We start from the raw sequence: 20,806 nt of genomic DNA on the forward strand, positions 1-20,806 counted from the left end.
AATGTGGATTTTTTGAGTGTTTCAATTGTGTTATATAGACATTTCAATTGCCTTTCAGATATGTTTTTTTTAGAAATTCTCTGTTTAAGCTTTTCTGCTCGTTATTTTTCATACGCTAAAACTTTTACTCTGAACAAATCTTAATATAAAATATCCTTATGATAACATCGCTGCAAATATCAATATTCCTTTTCCTAACTAATGATCAGGATTTTTTTTTTATATTTTCACTGGCAGACCAAATGAAAAAATGCTTTCTTTGTGTGCACAGACATTATTTTGTTAAGTTTAAAGTGCGATATTAGAGAATTAGCAGCTGAAAAAAAATAATACTTTTTTTAAATAACACTTTTATCTGTATACTAAAATATAGAAAATAATTTTTAATCAAGATTCGGATGATCCATACAAAAGCTTAAAATTGTGAAGTCCATACAAAAGCTTAGAATTGTATAAATATTCTAAACTTGAACTTTTGTACTATTCGTAATATCTTTCAATTTTGGAAGAATTTCTTTCTTGACTTATTGCTTCCAGCACTTTCAGCTTTTGTGATTTTTGTTCAGTTCTTCTAATTTTTCTTAATAGAAGCATATATTTCAATGTACTGCTAAATGCTTGCTTTTTAAGTTTTTAATTATTTTTTACTGCGTAGAATTTAATACATTTCATAAGTCACCCGTATAGTCACTATAGAGCCTAGAGAATTTTTCCTCAATTTTCAATATCTTTTTACTTCTCATGGAAATCAAAGTACCATGATGAACATGTACAATACGATGCGTTCGTTTTCTTATTCAAACATTACCCAAACGATAAAGTATAATAAAATTTCTAATTTTGATTTTTAGCCGCACATTGGCTAGTTATTGAGTTATTATCAATTTTATCTACTTCCACGTTGTTAAATCAAAAGTATTAAACGAAACTGTTAAATGTTTTGAAACTGTAAATATAGTTTCATAGGTAATCAGAATTTTAATATTTTTATTCAATTTTACTTTTAGGCTAAAGTTTTAAGAATACGAATAATGATAACATATAGTTTTTGTGCTAGACTTTTACGAATTAAAATGATAGTGTTGCCTCAAAAATTCCGTTTGATCTTTGTGAATAAAAAGACAGAGCTCCACATTATAGTAAATATTTTCATTTAATTCATACAAAGAAAATAATTTTTGAATTTTTTTAAAATTAATTTATTTCGAATATTATATAAACTCAAAAATCTTTTGTCCTACATAAATAATTTTTAAACATTTTTAAGACCTAAATTCATTCAGGATAATCTCTATAATAAGAAGTCAATATCGTAGATTTTAAGAGCTCTCATTTCTGCGTAATGTTTCCACCCTCTTATATTTTATGCAGTTGTTTTAGTATTTAAGAAGGAAATGTAATTGGATGCAGAATCATTTGAGATTTCAGAACAATGATTAGCTTTAGAAATAATGTGAATTTCGTTAAAAATAGAGCTACGCAATGCAAGAATTATATGCAAATGCAAGGCAATAAATATTACTGGAAATAATGTTACAAAAAATACAAGCGGGCTAAAAGTAGAATGATGACACATATGTGCTACAAGGTTTGAAAGAGTTAATCAGGTGTATTCTTTTATTCCCAATAAATCAATACCAACGTATAAAATTTTTGAAACCTTTTATAAGAATCCGTATCAAGATCCCATGTTCTTTCGATGCATCGATTTCTTTTCTTTTTTTTTTTCGTTCTTTATTTCTCAAAAGTAAACCCATGTTTTATGCGTAATCAGTATATGCCACCGAAATGTCATTTTGAAAGGTATAAAATTAACAGCTGATTAAATTTGACTGTGAGAGTACTTGGAAATCATGGAAGTTTCATGATTCTGTAACTACGTTATGTATTCATTTGCTGGATCAGAAACTGTTAACAAAACACACTATTTATCTATATGCACTTGGAAAATTCAATATAAATGAGATGTTTTTTTTTTCAAATTGAATTTTACATTAAGTTATTGAATTTTTTTCTTATTGATAAAGGCAATTGGTTTTTTGATGTTCAAAAAGAATTGTTGTATTATTAATAAGCAAACGAATTTATTTCACTCTTTATGATGGCTGATTGTACAATATTGAGACGTGTATGGGAAAAGAAGTAAGCATTTCATAATTGAAACATAATGGAAGCATCTCTCGTTTGTATATCATACATTAAATGCATATTTGTTATCTCAAGATAGTTGTGCAATTCTTACTTATTTGGCAGGATTAATTATAACGAATTTAAGGCCAAACAGCAACTTAAATACATTTCTGCTACTATGTTCCTGTGAAAAAAGTACTTTTTCGTATCCCTAAGTCCTCGAAAGAACTGGGATAGTTTGTAATTTCCAAAAAAAAATTGTTTTGGCCTTATAAAATAGTAGACGTTCCATAGATTACGGAAATATGATATATATAGGTTTGAGAATTTGAAAGCACATAAATTAATTTGATTTTAGTACGTGCATGATTTGGTATATTATATATACCTACTCAACTAAAATTCGAAGACAAAAACTGTATCTTTTAGTGTATTCAATAAAATTCGAAGACAAAAACTGTATCTTTTAGTGTATTCAATAAAATTCGAAGACAAAAACTGTATCTTTTAGTGTATTCAATACTAATGAAAATATACTTTAGATGGTATATAATATTATCTAAAAGCATTTTGCAGCTGCAAATCAATTTTTGTTTGTATTTTGTAAAAACTCTTTGATTTTTAAGATTCTCCTTTCGCATGGCATTAGATATTGTAAAATATTTTTAAGTATATTAAAATAAAAATAAGTATAATATATGAGTAAAGCTTCAATAATAACGTTAGACTAATTTTGGAGTGATTTTAAGCGTACCGATTTGTGATTAAGAATTTGGAGATTATCGAATCAAATACTTTTCCGATTTTTATTATTGAAAAAAGATTTGAAGAAACAAATACTTTTTATGTTATTTCATAAAAGAAATCAGCTTATCATATTCGTTATTGGCAATGTACAAAAGTCCTCATTCTGTAGAAAGAATTTTATAAAATTTTATAAAATTTATTGTACCAAAAATTATGAAATGGGAAATGAAACATTTCGCACATTTTCTGGGCTTTCTATAGAATGCCAAATGTCAAACCGGCTAAGTATGAAATTCATTTCCGATGCAAGGAAATGTATTTTCAATGGTGGATTAAATCAGCATGAAGATGACGTGAAGAGATTTCTATTTTTTCTAAGAAGAATCCTGCGATGCACATGAATGCATCGTTAAAAAATTCATATCTTCAGTAATAAAGATGATGAAAATGATATTTTGAGCCTTATTTGTTTCTAAAGTAGTAAGCAGTTTCAATAATAACGTTATCATGACATTTTTTCATATTTTAGTGAACTAGCATTTGCCGTTTTATCAGAATGCTTAAGTATTATATGAAACTTAAAGAAAATATATCTTATATTTAATACTTTGTTTAAAGACTCCCGAAATTCGATGGCGTGTAGACTTTTCATATATTGCCGACAACATGTATATAGTATATATACTGTCGACTTGTTTTAAAATTCATGTCAAAATTGAAAAATGGAAATTGTTTAGAAGACACTAATTACTGTTCAAAAGGGACTGACTCACCAGGGGTTTATTTCTCGATCGCATCGCAAATAAATCGCATTTTTATTATAGTTTGGTCTTGCGAGGTTTTGAACCGTATCGACGATATATATGCATACTAAATTTCTGTTATATGTAATATTTATTAGGTAAAAGTGCCCATTACTCAAAAATTAAATTTCGGCGCTTTTCGTTGCTGTGAACGTCCCAGTTACCGTGAGTCATACGTGCATCGACTTCTCAAACTTCGTGTCTTAGACTGATATAATTTTACCTTATAATTTAATACAAAAATTACGAATAATTCACTAAAAACTCAAGTACTCTTGGAATTCTTGGCCGAATCATTATGAAAGAACGTTTCTGAAAATGAATAGTGTAATCTAGTTAGTACTAAATAGTAGAAAGAAACAGACGAATTAAGTAGTTAGAATTTGTTTTAATACTTTTGAATCCGTCTGTATATAGCAATACAGACACAATGAAGAAGAAACACTACAGACACAATGAAGAAGAAACACAAGACTGTTTTCTGGTTCCATTATAGTTCCAAAAGAAAATCCCTTTACTAATCGAACAAGCGTACACAACTATGACATAAAAGTTTCTGACACAGTTTTTCCTCTCTTGAATCTCCCTTTTAAAAATAAACTATTCGGTTATTTACACTTGCTTGGTCTTTAGACTCAACCACATTCACATTGAACTCTCTCCGAGGGAATTACTAAATGGATCACGAATCACATTTTTTTTCTGACAGAGAGATACTCCATACTTCTTGCTCACAACTAAGTTGAGAGTCACACCTCCAAGAACGAATCCTAAAACTAACATTCCAATTGTAAGGGCTATCACAGAACCTGCGAAAGTAAAATGGAGTGTTAAAAGTGATGCTATGCATGAATAAATAATTGAATTAACTTAGAGTATATACAAATTACCCATAAAGATTTTAAGAAATTATAAAAATAAAATGGTAATATTTGAGTCACAGAAAGGCCATCATATTTAGCCGACAACCTAGTAAGCAAGAAAAAGTATAGCTTATAATTCCTTATGTCGACATGTGCATATACATAAATATATAAAATCTCCAAACCTTGTTAGAATAATTTTCATTTAATAGTCAGAAATGCATATATGTCTATTAATAGAATGCTATAGATATCAATATTCTTCTACTATCAAACCTAGCGAGCAAAATATTCGTAAAATTCATATACCAGAATTACTTCTCCAAATCGGGATTGAATTCCATTTCGTGTAATAAATGAGATCATGCAGCAAATAGTTTAATTATTTATTTTTACATATTGTTATAATTATTTTTATAAAATAATTTAAGTTTGAAGAATTACAGCTATTTAAAGATTTTTATTCTGCAAATTAAGAAATTCTTACATGAAATTTAGTTAAAGGGTATGAAGATTCTAAAGCATATGTCGATAAAATGTTTTGATTATTTAAGCGCTTAATAGGCTTAATCGACTATCGACTAAATGTATACAATTTGCTTATTGTTAACTAATAGAAAATATTTGATAATAAATCCCCTAATCGTAAGCGAAGCTGGGTTACGAAACAATTGTACTTTACAATTGCATATATATATTGTATTTCGTAAAATACAATTGTTTACCAAGGAGTTTTTTTTTTTATTCTTCATTTTGCTTCTAAGCTATGGATAAAATTATTCCACATTTATTTTACTAAATTTATGTGAACAGGAAAAACTTAATGATAACTCCTATATCTGAACATACTTCATTTATAATAAATTCGGAGAATATGATTGATGCCTTGGAAATTTATATTTTACAATCATCCTTTTCTGATGTTGTCTTATAAAGGGAACTCATTTCCATTGTTTATTTTCTCGTATACGAAGTATACAAAAATTAATTATTGTAATCTTCAAAAAATTTGCTTTCTAGATTTTGACAAATCTCCTCGTTTTAGACCCCCATGAGTCATATAATCTCAAAATAGTATTCTTCTCTCTTTATCAACCCTATAACGCAAAAATGGGCGGAGCTAGGTAGTTGAAATTTAGTATGTAGCTTTTACATCAGATTTGTAGATTTCTAGAAAACTTTGAACGAAATCCAATATCAGGAAGCCTGTCTGTCTGACAATTCAAGTGTAGATGAACACGATAACTACAAAAAGCAAAGAGCTAGGTATATAACATTTGGTTAAAAAATTTATAATTTAAAGTGTGATTTCGCATCTGATTTTAACCCAAATCTACCAAGTAGCTGACCGTCAATCTGCCTGTCTGTCTGTAATTACAGACGCATATAAATTCCATAACTCAAAAACGCACCAGCTTGGATAAACTCGGTATATAATTTTAATATTTTAAGCATACATTTTTTCCGAGATTTTGAATCAAATCTGTTTGACCTTCTGCACTTTCGTATGCATACAAATTCAATAACTAATAGGCGTGACAGATTAGTTAAATGAGTATCGGTTTATTGTTTCGTTGCTACAAGATTACATATATATATATATATATATATATATATATATATATATAGTTTTGTATTGGAAAATACTTTCAATCGGTCCAAAAAAAAAAGGTTTCAAAGAGCATTCTTGGTTTTCTTCACTATACGACTTCGTACTAAGTGCTCAAGTGCTGGACACACAAAATAAAAATCTGAGCATTTGTAGAAAGTCTACAGTTTTGTGCAGAGGGAGGAGGGGAAATATCTTTATTCAAGTGTACGCAAAAAAAAAAATTGTCAGAGTAAACCCCTGGTAATTTTTAAAAAAGTAACTCTAAAGCTGGACTTCTACACATAACTACTTGATACCTTTATAGCTGGTAATCGGTGCAGAGAGGATTTTCATTATTTTATCTTTGATTTATCGAAAACTTTTAAATAAATATAATTATCTCATTCTGGAGCTTCCCGTCCTCTCAGAGTCTGTATAGCTTCTTAATGAATAACTCTTTTTACTTTCTCTTATGCGAAGTGGATGTATTGTTATCGCCAAAATATTAGAATTTGAGATTTTGATGAATTTCCACATTTCACACCTCACCAGTCCGAAAAATACATTTTGGGAATTATGTCTGTCTGTCTCTGCTTTTGTCCATCTGTGAATGTAACTCCATAATGTTTAAAGCTAGGCGAAGAAATTTGGCACGTGGACTTAACACCGAATTTGTAGATTTTTATCAAATTTTGAATGAATGTATTTAGAGAAAATATATCTATCTGACTAGCCAAACACAGTCAAACACTGTATCTACAAAAAGTAAAGAACATAAATAAAATTTGATACACACAAGTTTTGCATCTGAAATGAAGTCAGTATCAAATTTAGAACCATATCCGTGAAATCTGTTGGAAATTTCTCATGCATGTAAAAGCGATAACTCAAAAAAAATGGTTCGATTGTAATTGTAATTCTGTGTGTAATGTTACAATACAGAAGTAACGGTTTTCTTTATTACAATAGGAATGCTTATGTGAGGACCTCTGAAGCTAAAACTCGGAGTACTCGTGCCGTTGCCAAGGTCCAGAACTTTACTCAGGGGAGGAGGGCTTATACAAATTTATTAGGGAGTACGCGAAAACATGCCAAAAGATTGCTCTTGCTTATTTTTCCCTTTGGTGAGTACTGACATAAAATTCACATTTCGCATTTCATTTTCTTGCTGCATTTTGATTACTTTCTTATAAACTCGTCTGATGAGTTTTCCAACCGCTCCTTGAAACGTTTTAGATTCCCGATTTCGTCTGTTTCTCTATTTCTGTCCAACCAGTATAGAGCACCAAGATGTAATTCAAAATAACATATACAAAGTATTGCTCCTTCTTTCATTTGTTCTATTTTTTTGTCAGATATTTGTTGTGAGAACATAAAAGTATTCGGTGCTCATTTTATGACTATCTAAATCGTGTCTTGAACTGTAATGTACCAAATAAGTATGATAAGACTACACATTTACTAGAGAGCAGTAGCTTATTCTGTTTTTGATATAATATGGAAAAAGTAAAATAATATAATCTCGAAACCTAAATTTAATTCAATTCCCAATAAGATTGATTCAGATTTTGAAATGCGAACAAATTCGTCGTTCAAATTTTAGCCTCTTATTTTTTGATATTTAACTCGCATTTAAATTCTGTAAGTGTAGTTGTTCTTGATGGATTATTGCGTGTCTGTAGCTCATAGTCTAAAGATTAAGAATTATATTTTGAAAGAAGGATTTCATAACTATTGCTTGAATATTTATTCTATCTTTCTTTGGTTTTAAAATAGTGTATTCTTAACACTCATCCCTTACGCTGCCATGTTCAGTTTAGGAGAAATAATAACTTTTCTCTTGAAAGCGTTCAGACTGAAGAGTTTTGGCCCATTATAAAGATAAATTAACTACGCCATCCAACACTAATCTAAAAGTACTATCAGTGTTTTACAAAAGAAGAATTCAATGAAGGAGTATCGGTAATTCGATGAATAAAATTAATGACGTTGGTAAAGGTGAATTGATTTGTTACCGTAATATACGCGATAAAATTTATTTTTAAATAAATTATGTAAATGAAGGTGTGAGAATAATAGGGACGTGAGTCATCTTTAATAGGGCACAAAATGAAATCTGCAATATCAAATGCATGTTTATTAATTCAATTACTCAAAAAGTCATTGAATAAATTAACTGCATGCAACATGAAAAGTAAGCAAAAATCCATTTTCATAAAAAAATACGTTATGGAATTAAGAAATATCATTGTATCTATATTGTTACTTTAAAGAAGAATCCAAATGCCTATATTGTTACGGTGTGCTTTAAATTACGGATGGATGAAATCTCAAATCAACCTTTTAAGATGAAGATTTATAAGAAAAAATGATGGGTTGTTTCCTACCAATTACTTCTTTTTGTCTTCTCTCATTAGGGATAAATCTACATGTAAGACATACGGTGAAAGAAAACAGTTTTTTATATGGTACTTCATGATACACAAATAAATATTTAAATTATAAGAAAAACAGACTCATTTCAAAAATGAAATTGTGATCAATTTATGGTACATGATGTGTATCATCTCGAACACAAAGTAAAAATTATTCTTTTATATTATTTCTTCAACCCGTTGGAAAAGTTAGTATACTGAAGCAAATGAATAAGACATTTTTTTATATGCAAATATTTTCTAGAGATGTGGTAATAAGGGCAATTATCTAGAACAAATAATTTCAATGTAGATCAGCAAAACAGTAATGATTGTTTATTTAAGAATTCATCTCATAAAGGAATTTTTTAAGTCATTAAAAGTTCCGAACCATTATCAAAGCAGATTGGCAGGCTTCTAAACTAACGTACTTTGAAATTGTTTTCCATGTTATATCAGTACTGAAGTAGCAAGTGAATACTGATTGAATAAAAGTATGAATTTCCAGAATGAATGAGAGGTTTTCATTTATTTTACTTCATTCTCATTTTTCTTCTTTTCCCTTCTTTTATGAGGATAAATAGAACTATCCAGACAATTTGCCAATCCAGGTTCTTGCTGTCTAACTTACAATAATTGCAAAGAATTTGTTTGATCGGTTGTTGGAAAATTTTATTTTTGTAGAACTTTTTTAACTAGAGAAATTAAATAATTCAAATAATGAAGTTAATTTAATATCATTTCTAAAATAATTTCATTTCCAGGATCTGAAACGTAATTAAGGTTCATTAAGTTAGAATACCTTAGCAGTCAAAGAATACTAAGCCAGTTATTAAAAAGAAGTGTTTTTAGTAGAAAAATCCTCATCATATTTAAGATCATCCTATATAACAGAAGGAATCAAGTGTATTAAACTTTTTTTATTTATTAAAATTCTTTGGAGGGAGAATCTAAAGAAATAGGGATTTCAAGAAACGATATTTGAATTCTGCACTACCTCATCATTGTGTATAGTACTTTGGCATTTTTCTTTATTAATTCATCTGCTACTTGTTGAGAAAGTAGGCATTTTTCAATGTTTGAGTCAATTCAATTCAATTCAAAAAATAAAGTTTTAAATGAAACCTATAATCTCTCAGTTCGTTATATCATTAAATCCTGCATTTGGATTAGATTCGTAGTTTCTGTCTCATAATCCAGTATGTGATCAATAACTAGTATAATGTTAAACGTTAATGGATTCAGCATTTCAGGCTTAATACATATTAATGAGATGCAACTGAACACAATTTACAATGCCGAAACTAATTGTACAGTTATGATGCATATTAACAATCAGATTGCAGAATGGTGAATTATCAGCGTTAATAATACCTTTACATATAGCAGCATTTATGATTTTTCATCCTGAATTTCATGTTTCCTTCTGTAAATTAGTCAAGCAAACTGCATTTGTTTTAGGATGTAGATTTACAAAATTGTTTTAAGAAGATTCATAATCGTTGAAAAAAAGGTACATTCTCAAATGAAATGCATACACATAATTACCCTCTTTATAAGTCGCTGTAGATGGTTCTTCAATTCTCAGATCCCCGGAAAATTCATTCAGGCCATTTCGTATAGGTTTCAGGTATTCCAGCTTTAAAAAAAATGGTAAGTTCACATAATTGAAAAAAAAGGAAAAAAAAAAAATTCTGGTTGTTTTTGATGAATTTAAATATTTCGAAATCTTGTGTTTAGTTTACATATTTTATCCCACAACTTTCGATGATTGTTTTCAACAAAATCATATCATTCGTACCAAGTCTATAAAGCTGATTACATTTTATTGTAAAACATATGACTATAATTCATCCTTCATTTATTTCGGAACTGATGCATCAAACGATTTTTATAATAATTAGGGGCTCGTCATTTGTTATTTTTTCCTTGAACGTTAATGGTTGATTTGAAACTGAGTGGCAGATGTATAAAACTTTCGAGGTAACTATAGATATTACATTGTAGAACTGTAGATATACCATTTGATTGTTAACATTTTATCGACAAACTGTGAGAGAAAATCAATTCTTTCAGATTTACAACTACACTTCCGCAAATAAGTATATAAGAATATATATTTTCAACCGCATTTCGAGAAAGACATTTTAAAATATGATTTTTGTCTTTATTTTAAGATTCGAAATTAATAATTAATTAATAGAAATTAGTAATGAGGTAAGTTATATTGACATCCTATTTTTGAAGCAGCACAAGCACTCTTAAAGGCCGGACCTTGTACTTTTGAATCATAGTCAGAAGGCGATTCTCAGCATCTCTCCAGCCATCCGTGAAGTACAATCGAGAAGACGTGAATTGAGCTAGATTATATGACGATTCGACGATGGAATAATATTTCGAACTTCCGTTCTTGTGCCGAATATTTCCCACTAGGACACACTTCAGAAAACGTGAGATTAGAAAGCATCTTATCAGATATCTGTGATTTAGAAGGAAATCACTTTATTCGTATGAATATATTTTGTATATGTAAAATTGTTGTTGGAATACAAAAATCTGTTGAGCCGCCATTCAATCTACTTCGACAAATCTCAGAAATTCTCAACTGAATTCTTATTGAACTTCCAATTGGGAATAGAAGTTTCAAAACTAAAAACTTCTTTTCCCAATATCTCATAGATATCGTAGTGACGAGATACTAATCAAACAAAACAAATAAACATAATTATCTTGATCCGAATATTTTAAATTCCTATAAATATTATTAACTTACTGTTTGTCTTATTTTGAGAGTACAGGATAATCGACTTGTATCATCTTTTAAATTTTGAAACCTAATTATTTATTGGAGTTTCCAGCGAAAATTTTTTTAAACAATCGTAATACAAAGGATCATCGAAAAGTGTTTTTTAAAAATCTAATTAGTATATAGATATCTTATGAAACATTAATATTTTCTAATAATAAAGAAATATGTGTGCGTTGACGCTCTACAAACCAGACTTCTGGACTAAAAGCAATCAAACATTGTATACGGAAGAGGAAGAAGGTGCATTCAGAGCGATTTTTTGGAAATTTTAATAAGAATTTTTACAAGTTAAAAATGACTCGAAATTTTTTGTTTTTCCGTGACAACTTCCGAAAACTTTATAGCATAAAAACTACTTTTAAATTATTTTAAGATGAAAGAATGCATATATCTTTTCCATGATACCAATTTTTTTCTACTTTTAATTAATTCTTAAAAATTATATTCAGCGTATTTTAAAACTATATATTTCATAATTGAAGTAAAACTGAAAACATTTTCATTTTTGCAAGTAATATTTCATTCTAGTTCTTTTTCCCATTGTTGATAATCACGATGTAATTATTCGGTTTATTTTCTGTTTCGAGTACGTTTGAATATGAGACATGTCTTTGATAAAATTTTGTTGTTCTTACAATTAAGGGTAATTTCAGAGAAAAAATTTCAAATACCCATCAAGACTAATACATAGTACAGTGAACTAAATGGTGTAAAGCCTCTGAAATAATATGAATATACAAGTTGCTCAAATCTATGTTGCTGGGAAAACCATTAAGACGAAGTTACAGAAAATTTTTAATCGAAATTTTCAGCAATCCTCTATCTCATTGAAGAAACTAGTCACCAACGGCAGTTAGTATAAAATATAAAAAGAACTATCATGAGTTTATTTTCCTCTCTTTAATTTTAAGAAATTTATTATTATCACACTTATATAACTGGCTCACATAATTGATTTGAAATGGAAAGCAACACAAATTGGATATTTTTAACTAGAATTGGATTCTGAGCAATTTTGGATAGTTAATAAAATATTTTTCTCACAGTTTCTTAAATGCATATAAGGTACTGCTTTGCTGTTTTGAGATTATGACGTTACTTTATGACCTTATTAGTTTACTAAATACGCGCCGTTTCATTGTCGCCTACGTTAGAAATGAAGGACACGCACGACAAGTACGTCAAAATTTTGTTTTTGGTTTAGAAAATCGTCTACTGAAGCCTATGGTATGTTACAGGAAACTTACGTCCTTTCCTATAGCGCAGCTAGAAAATGCTTAAAGAGGGAAGAAAGTCGATTTCAAACAGAGATGGATCCCGTGCTCCAATCCAGTTAGGAGATCTATCATAAAGGCTGGGCATTTCATTGGATGCTACTTACCCCTCATTGTTTCATCACTCGAGACTCCTCATTGTTTTCTTTCAAAAATTGAAGTCACATATATTCCTCAAAATTAATGTATCTCTTATTTAGCAGTAGGCTATTTTTTTTTTCACGAATTTGAAGAAGCACCTACAGGGTAAGTATTTTTCCTCATCATAGGTAGTAATAAAAGCTGAGGAGATTATTTTGAAGGGCCTGTCAAAAAAGGCCTTCCATTATCTACTCGATGACTGGAAAAAGGGTCGGGTAACTGCATTGTAAATGAGTGTATTTTGAGAAAGAAATTCGAAATTCGGAGGATAACTTTCGGAAATTATAACTATTTACTACTATCTACCATTCTTTATTGAACAGCCAACTTAATTAAATAGCACTTTATCTTTCGGAATTTTTTATATCATTTTATTCATTAATCAAGAATACACTGAATACGAGTGATGTCTGAGAATTATATATAATTTGTGTGTCGAAACATTGTTTCTTTGAATAATTTAATTTCAGTTTAAAATTTTGAGAAATAGCAGATAGATGCTTGTATGAAGATCGGACTCGATGATTAAAGAATTAATTATCTATTGGTATCAGATATCCTACAATTGGTAAGGTATAGTAGAATTGAGAGTGAGGTACCTGCGCCGATATTATCCTTGATATTTAACTATGATTAAGTATTTCGCTGAAGTCTCAAATAAACCTATTTTGATTCAAAATAGTATGAATCAAAATTTTCGAATAAGAGTGTTCACAACTGATGTAGAAATCTAAAGAAAATATTAAACTTACTTCGCCTTTAACTATAAGGGAAATGTTGAATGTGTTATCTTCGACAGACTTTCTTAATTTCGCAACCGCTTCATCTAATGTGCTTTCATTAGTTGAATTTGCTTCAGGATACAAAGCATTTGGAGGAGCAAGAAGCTTGAACCTGGCGTACATATATCTCTTATTTACAATAACCTGAAATTTAATATAAAGAAGTATTACATTTTCGAGACATAAGATAATATGCAAGGAAGAACTATTGAAAACATGCAGGTTTTCGGCAATCGATAACAAAGTTTGACCCGATATCTCCAAACATAAATTTTTCGACAGTTAGTCATTTAGAATATATTTCATAGTTATTAATATATTTGAATTTTTCTCTCTTTCCTGTATGATCTGTTCTATATTTCAATAAAAAGTATGATTTTTTAAAATAAAAAAAGCGTTTCATACTAAATAAGCTTAAGCACTTTATCTCAAAAAAAAAATTCTACGCTTGTTTTCCCAAAATACGATATAGGAGAATAATATTAATAAATGAAACTTGTTATGTCTCCTTCTTAAAATAAAACAATCATTTGCAAATTACTGTTAAAAAATATTTTCATATTTAAGTCATGTATACTATAAAATATTTCAGATAACACAAAAACTCAATGTCAGTATTATTACTGGAAGATTTAAATTGTAAAATTGTAACTGATAGAACGAAAAATTTTGTGAAAGATATTTTATATCTTTGTATTCGAAATAAATATGCAATTTCTGTCATTTTTCATAGCTTTATACCAACTGTAACTGAATTTTTATAGAGTAACTGTAACTAAATCCATTCTTCAACTGTCCATTCTTATAGTGTGCCCACATTTAAATTCTCAACGAATTCAATGTTTTCATTCTCCTCACTTTATTTTAAAAGACATTCTTCATAAAGTGCCTTATCCTCATCTTTTTACGTTTTTAAAAATGAGTGGTTTCTTCTACCTTATATGAGTATTGTTCATTCTCTTTTAATGTTTCAAATCTATACGACAGTTTTTTTAAATCTAGAATAGAATATTTGTAACATTGAACAGAAGTTTTAATTAACCTTTTAAAATGTGACCCTGCGCCTTTTTGTGAACCATATGTTTGCATATACCTTATGGTTGGTGCTGCATAATCAGAAATGGTTTTAGAGCCAGTAAACTCCATCAAACTAAAACATTGTAACTGAAAGAATACATAATGATTATAAAGATGGGTCACACAGGAAAAATAGGAGTACAAACTAAATCCAGCTAATTTCGTGGTAATTTCTCGGGTCGGAGATGAAAACTATTGGCTGTAAAATGCACATAATGTTGACCTTATTAAGTGAGCAAAAATAACACAGAAATAATAAATTGACTCTTTCACAAATATCTTCCAATCACACAATATCTTTCCCAAAATTTAATAAGCCATATTATAATATATCGATATATATCGTGAAATATCGAACACTCCACATATATCGGCAGTTGTGGTCATGACAAACAGATTCTATGAAAAGGCACGTAAGGTTCATACACAATACTCTTAATGTCACTTCATAAAAGAGATCCGAATTTATTACTTCTCTGTTATTGATGTGTTTTCGATCACTCCCTCCTGTTTATACTATACGCCTGGAGATTTCATTTCCGACAGGCAAGCAAGTTTAAATTTCGACTGGATTCTTTCGGTTGGGTTCACCTTTTTTATACATCCTTTACAAACGATTCTCTTTTTAACGATATTTTTTCTCATTTTCAGAAATTTCACCTGTAAATTCCCAGTTTTAGGACCTTTCTCGAAAACTGTAAGACATGAGTCCTATGGAATTGTAGGCTTTAATTGTTATTTTTATTAATAATCAATGAATCGTATATGACATTTCGGATTTTATTAATTGAAAGTATAAGTAAATACTATGTTGAAATGTGCTTAAAATCATATAAACCTTTCTTTAACGGTCTTTAATTATGAAATGATTCGATCTCAGTTTTGCAAAGGACGACTTTTACTACAAAAATGCCAAAACCAGGCAAAGGATGATTTGAATATACAAGGTATCATGAAATCAGTAACAATTTCAATGGAAGATAAGATAAAATGGTAATCCATTAATGGCATTTATAAAAAGAAACTTTTCACTGTATTCATTAGTGAAGTGACCAAAGTAAGTATTGCATGAAAAATGCCAGTCTCATCTCAAAATGCTGAACGCAGAAAGTCGAAATGGCATTAGTAGACTTGATTGTAAAGGCCACAGTGGCAAAATAAGAACAATAATACAGTATGCTAAGGTTGTACCTAGCCATAGACACAGATTTCCGCAAAAAATTGAGCTTATCAAAACATACACATACCAACCTGCTTCGTTGCTTTTTCAGTATTATTAGTATAAAATGCTCAACAATATTTCTACATCTCTGCTATGATATTGGACAGTATTCGAAATATCGAACATCATGTGCGAACCAAAGACACAGGTCCGTCTTGTTGCAGATAACAACTGGGGGAGTGGGGTGTTTAAAATATGCCTCAGACAATGGCATTATGTACAAAAATCCATTCTGAATATATCGTAACCAACATTTTATGCTAATGGACACAGAGGTGATCAACTAACCTGTATAACATAAGCATCACAAATATAATGTCACTCGATCAATCAAAAACTGAAGTCCAAACAACTATTCAACAGGAAAGTCCTCTCAAACATCTTTGGTTTTTATGAGGTGTAATAGCATGGCGCTTTTCTTTAAACCAAATATAAGGATTTCTGATAAAATGAATGACTGACTGAATTTCGGCCCAAGACTCTGTGGCAATTTTTTTTATATTTTTGTGCATTATCACTGTATATTTTTGTTGTCGCAAGAGTACGTGGGCGAACATTATGACACAATGAAACTATTTATAACTAAACAATTGCTTTCTTTTGTTTCAACTACGTTATATTATTTTTTAATTCGTAACTGAAATAGGAGAACAGTAATAAGCAATTATCAATATATATATATATATATTTCTTTTTTTGAATTCTTACCTCTGACATATACACTCTTTGACTGCTGACTCCAGCCACAGTCTGAATACTCTTGTGAATAAGAGATGATATTTTCATTTCAGAACCCTTTAGTACTTCATTGACTAGAAAGAAAAATATTGCTTGCCTTAACCTACAAAGCTAAGTATAATATTTAAAGCATATTTATGGACATCTCAACTAGGTACTCTGATTCACAAACTAAAATTTATATAAGAAGTTTTTAAACAACGCTTATACACTGAGAAATACTGTGACTATGAATGAAAACGTTTAACGTTAATTTTGTGATGAATTAAACACAGAAGTTAAAATTGAGAAATTTTTAAAATTAGATATTTTTTTGTGAATTCTCGAACGAAAAATTTACAAGAACAGAAAACATCTTGGTACTCTAACATCAAACTGAAACTTTCTAGAGATTTTAAATGCATTTTCTAATCGTGTAGGTCCATTTATTAACTTAAACAACAGAAAATATAAATTTTAAAGTCATTTGAAATATTTTAAAACGGAAAATACATGCTTATTAAATGAACGTATAAAAAGTTCAAAAATTAGCTTTTGAGTGTAAATTAGAATGTAAGCACATTTTATACATCCATAATTTAACTCGTGTTTTTCAAAAATATTGGTATGAAATACGAAATTCTTCGATATTTGCTCTTTGTTAATTTTGAAATTAATAAATTCATTTTTTATGTTAATCGAAGGTTTACCGTAAAGAGTAATTTTCAAAAGCATTAATATTATAAAATATAATAGTGAATAGTATTATAAATTACCGTTTGATATCTATGTATTCAATTCGCAGTTTGTCTTCCTTTGTATGACAAAAAATGTTAAAATACACCAATAGCTTTCATACTATATATTTTATTCTATTAGGAAACAAACTTCAATACACAAATGCTACAAATTTGCAGTATAGAACCTTAGAAAATATTAGATTAGATTTGAAATTCTAAGTAAATCAATATTTAAATTCTATTGAAATACTTTAAAATTCAACACAATTAATATATGTCAACGATTTTTTCGTATTCGTAATATATTTTTTTAGAATCTGAGGAATCTTTTTGAATGTCTAGTATCTATATTAATTCTAATGAATTCTACAATTCTCACACATTCATTCCTATTTAGTATTGATTAGCATTAAAAGTTTTATGATTTTGTACTTGTACATTCAATGTTTAAAATTCTTTGGCTGCCAGTGACAAAAACTCCAACTCGGCGCCTCCATTTTTTCATATGACTTTTTTTTTATCGGATTCCGATTTCTAATCCATCAGGATTCTTTCATTTTATTTAGTGGAAGCTGGGTTGTCAGAAAAAAAAAGATTGGAATCGTAAGGCCTATAATTATCTAACATTTTGATATGTTTCTAAATTCCTAGTAACTCTCTTTGATTCCTAAAGACAACACTGGCTTGTTTTCAACATGACAAATTATGAACAAACCTAAACAATTAATTTTGAATTAAATGATCATCAGAGACATTACTCTTACAGATTAAAATCGAAAAAAGTATCTTTTTGAATAAAAAATGTTTGAATTTCATCTGACTCAACTAGATAGTATGAAATGGTTTTTATTAATATATTATATTCTGTACCTTTTGCTTGATATCTCGCCGCTGATTGCATTGCACTGGTCAGTTAATATAAAATATATATTATCTAGTAAAATGATAACAAAGGTCAAGAATCTGCTGCTTTTAGATTATACTACTCAGCTTAAAATAAAATTGAAAGAAAAAATGTCATAACAAAGTTGATAGAATTTCAAGTTTATTTTATCTATATAATGGTGATTTTGTTAATAATATTAATATGTAGATTTTTTATTTTAATCATTTCTGATTCATCTTTAAAAATATTAAGAAATTATGAGAAACACTTTTCTGAAATTTACTACTATTCAGAATTTAATGAATCGATTAATGGATAAAAATGTTAATATTGACAACGTATTGTTTATTTTAATCATTTTCTAATTTTTAGTTTTTAATTTACACTTCATTAGTATAAATATTTAGAAATCTTCATATAACATATTTCAAACATTCACTAACGTGGGGTCACGCTTATAGAATCAAAATGCAATTAAATCAATTAATACACTAATACGTAAGTTCTGCATATATTAAAATAAATTTGTATGTGTGTATATAATCAAGAAGACTCACTATTAGGGAGTGAACAAAAAAATTGAATTCAAAATTCAAACCTTGCAAAAACAAAAATCATGTTAAATAAATGAGAATTGCCTGAGGGAATAATTATATTTACTTTACTTATAAATTCGATTTATTACTTATTATCATAAACATTTTTTACTACTTATTATAAATTGTATTTACTTTACTTTGTAAAAACTGCTGTAAAACAAATAAGTGCATTTAAATATTACCTTGGAATGTCAGCACAAAATGCTTTGACAATGTTTCATCATAGCAACTTGTCAAATCATATACAAAATCTCCTGGTTCTCCTTTCTCAAAATTAAAGAAGTTGGCAACCACCATACCTTCTTTCCCAGCACCCGGCTGTGAAAAGAAATATTACATATAAATATTTCGAAACAGATTATAATTTACACGAATTATATTTTGATGAAGAAAATATTCGAGACTCATTCAATTACGAAAAGAACATTATTTCAAAATTGAAGTTTATAATAATTTAATTATTTTTTCCATATCGAGAGTTTAACATAATATGATATTAAAATCACTCATAAAATTAAAAAAAAAGCATAATGTAAAAAAAAAAAAAAACTTTTTCTGCACTATTTAAAAAAAAATTTGAGAATCAGTTTTCAAGCTGGGGAACTCAGTTTTAAGCATTATTATTATTATTATTTATTGAGAGACTAAAAATTAATAAAAATATTTATATAAAAATTTTACTAAACTTTCCTATATTTAATTTCTTTTACTTAAAATCGAAACATCTTTGTTTGTTTACTTTTGTTGTTGCTTTGTTATTATCTATTCATTTAATAAATGGGATTTGAAGGATTTTAAAATGTTACAAATATAAAAAAATAGGAAAAAATTGTTTAAAAATTTATATAATTGAATAATGACTGATGAAACATAATTTTAATACAAGAATATTACTCCGATGTGAGGAAAATAAATAAAATATGTAAAGGTCTGAAAAAAAAGGAAAATAATTTGCTGAAAAATACTTTTTTTTTAATATTCAATGATGAATTTAAATTTTTCTTTAATGTGTAGTTTTTGCAAGCATCAAATGAAGTTTAGATCTAATACTTATATGAGATATATCAATTTTTCATTAAATATCAGGGCATATCCGAGTTTAACATTTGTATTTAAAATGTAACTATTTTAAGTACATATTTTATAATACTCTACATATATTTAACACTCTTTTATAAAAAGAATTGCATACAATACATCTTATATATTACAATTATAATAATCATTATTTTATGTAACATACCACTGAATATTGTATCAAGCTTGATGCATAATTTATTTTTTATATTAACAATAGATAAAAAATCTTCTAAAATAGAATTACTTTTTAGCATTTTTAAAGCAGAAATTTAAAATATATTTTAAAATAAAAATAATTTTGTAACAGAATTTTCGATAAAGTTTCTGAAATTTTGATTTAAAAAAATATTTTTCTGTTGTTATATGTAAATATTTCCCGCCAAACGCATTTTTAATTTTGAAATTCAATAAATCATACATTGAAGGGTTACCATTATTCAAATTTAAATTACCGATCGAAAATTTTTGAGGTACGACTTTCTTTAGGTACAGATATAAGTTCCTATTTACACAATTTGAGTTATGCGTTAATAATACCATGCAACCATACTAGATACTACAGTCAATTAATTCATAAACATTCAGAGAATTTAGACAGAGCAATACTTGATTAAAAACTCTTGTTCTTCAAACAATAAGTGCTTTAGTCTTAGAAAATATACTAACATTCTGCACCTTCAGTGTTAAACAAAACAAAAGAGAAATTTTTCGGACAGATAAATCAACACAATAATACAATCTTTCAATTCACTTTTTCAAGCAAATTCAAGCAAGTAAGGAACTAATAGCTCTTTCAATTCAGAGCATGCTGTTACTCATTCGCAAAAAGAATGTTAATCTGAAAAAAATGGCAATCATCTAACTCTTTAAATTTGTAATAAACTCGGACATGATAACAATGAAGTGAACACTCTAGTTCAGGAAAACTAAG

General features: G+C 28.3%; 1 protein-coding gene across 1 annotated transcript in view; it reads right to left on the reverse strand.

The window, feature by feature from the left end:
* Nucleotides 1-4,048: 4,048 nt before the first annotated feature.
* The window catches only part of LOC129960091 (uncharacterized), a 244,023-nt gene continuing 227,265 nt past the window's right edge, over nucleotides 4,049-20,806 (reverse strand). The window contains exons 11-15 of the mRNA XM_056073199.1: nucleotides 18,978-19,113; nucleotides 16,562-16,665; nucleotides 13,525-13,698; nucleotides 10,097-10,187; nucleotides 4,049-4,489 (exon numbers count right to left, since the gene is read on the reverse strand). Coding sequence (XP_055929174.1) covers nucleotides 4,326-4,489; nucleotides 10,097-10,187; nucleotides 13,525-13,698; nucleotides 16,562-16,665; nucleotides 18,978-19,113 — 669 coding nt within the window. The 3' untranslated portion in view covers nucleotides 4,049-4,325. The remainder of the gene's footprint in view (nucleotides 4,490-10,096; nucleotides 10,188-13,524; nucleotides 13,699-16,561; nucleotides 16,666-18,977; nucleotides 19,114-20,806) is intronic.

The sequence above is a fragment of the Argiope bruennichi genome, chromosome X2 (genome assembly GCF_947563725.1).
Source record: "Argiope bruennichi chromosome X2, qqArgBrue1.1, whole genome shotgun sequence".
NCBI classification, from domain to species: domain Eukaryota; kingdom Metazoa; phylum Arthropoda; class Arachnida; order Araneae; family Araneidae; genus Argiope; species Argiope bruennichi.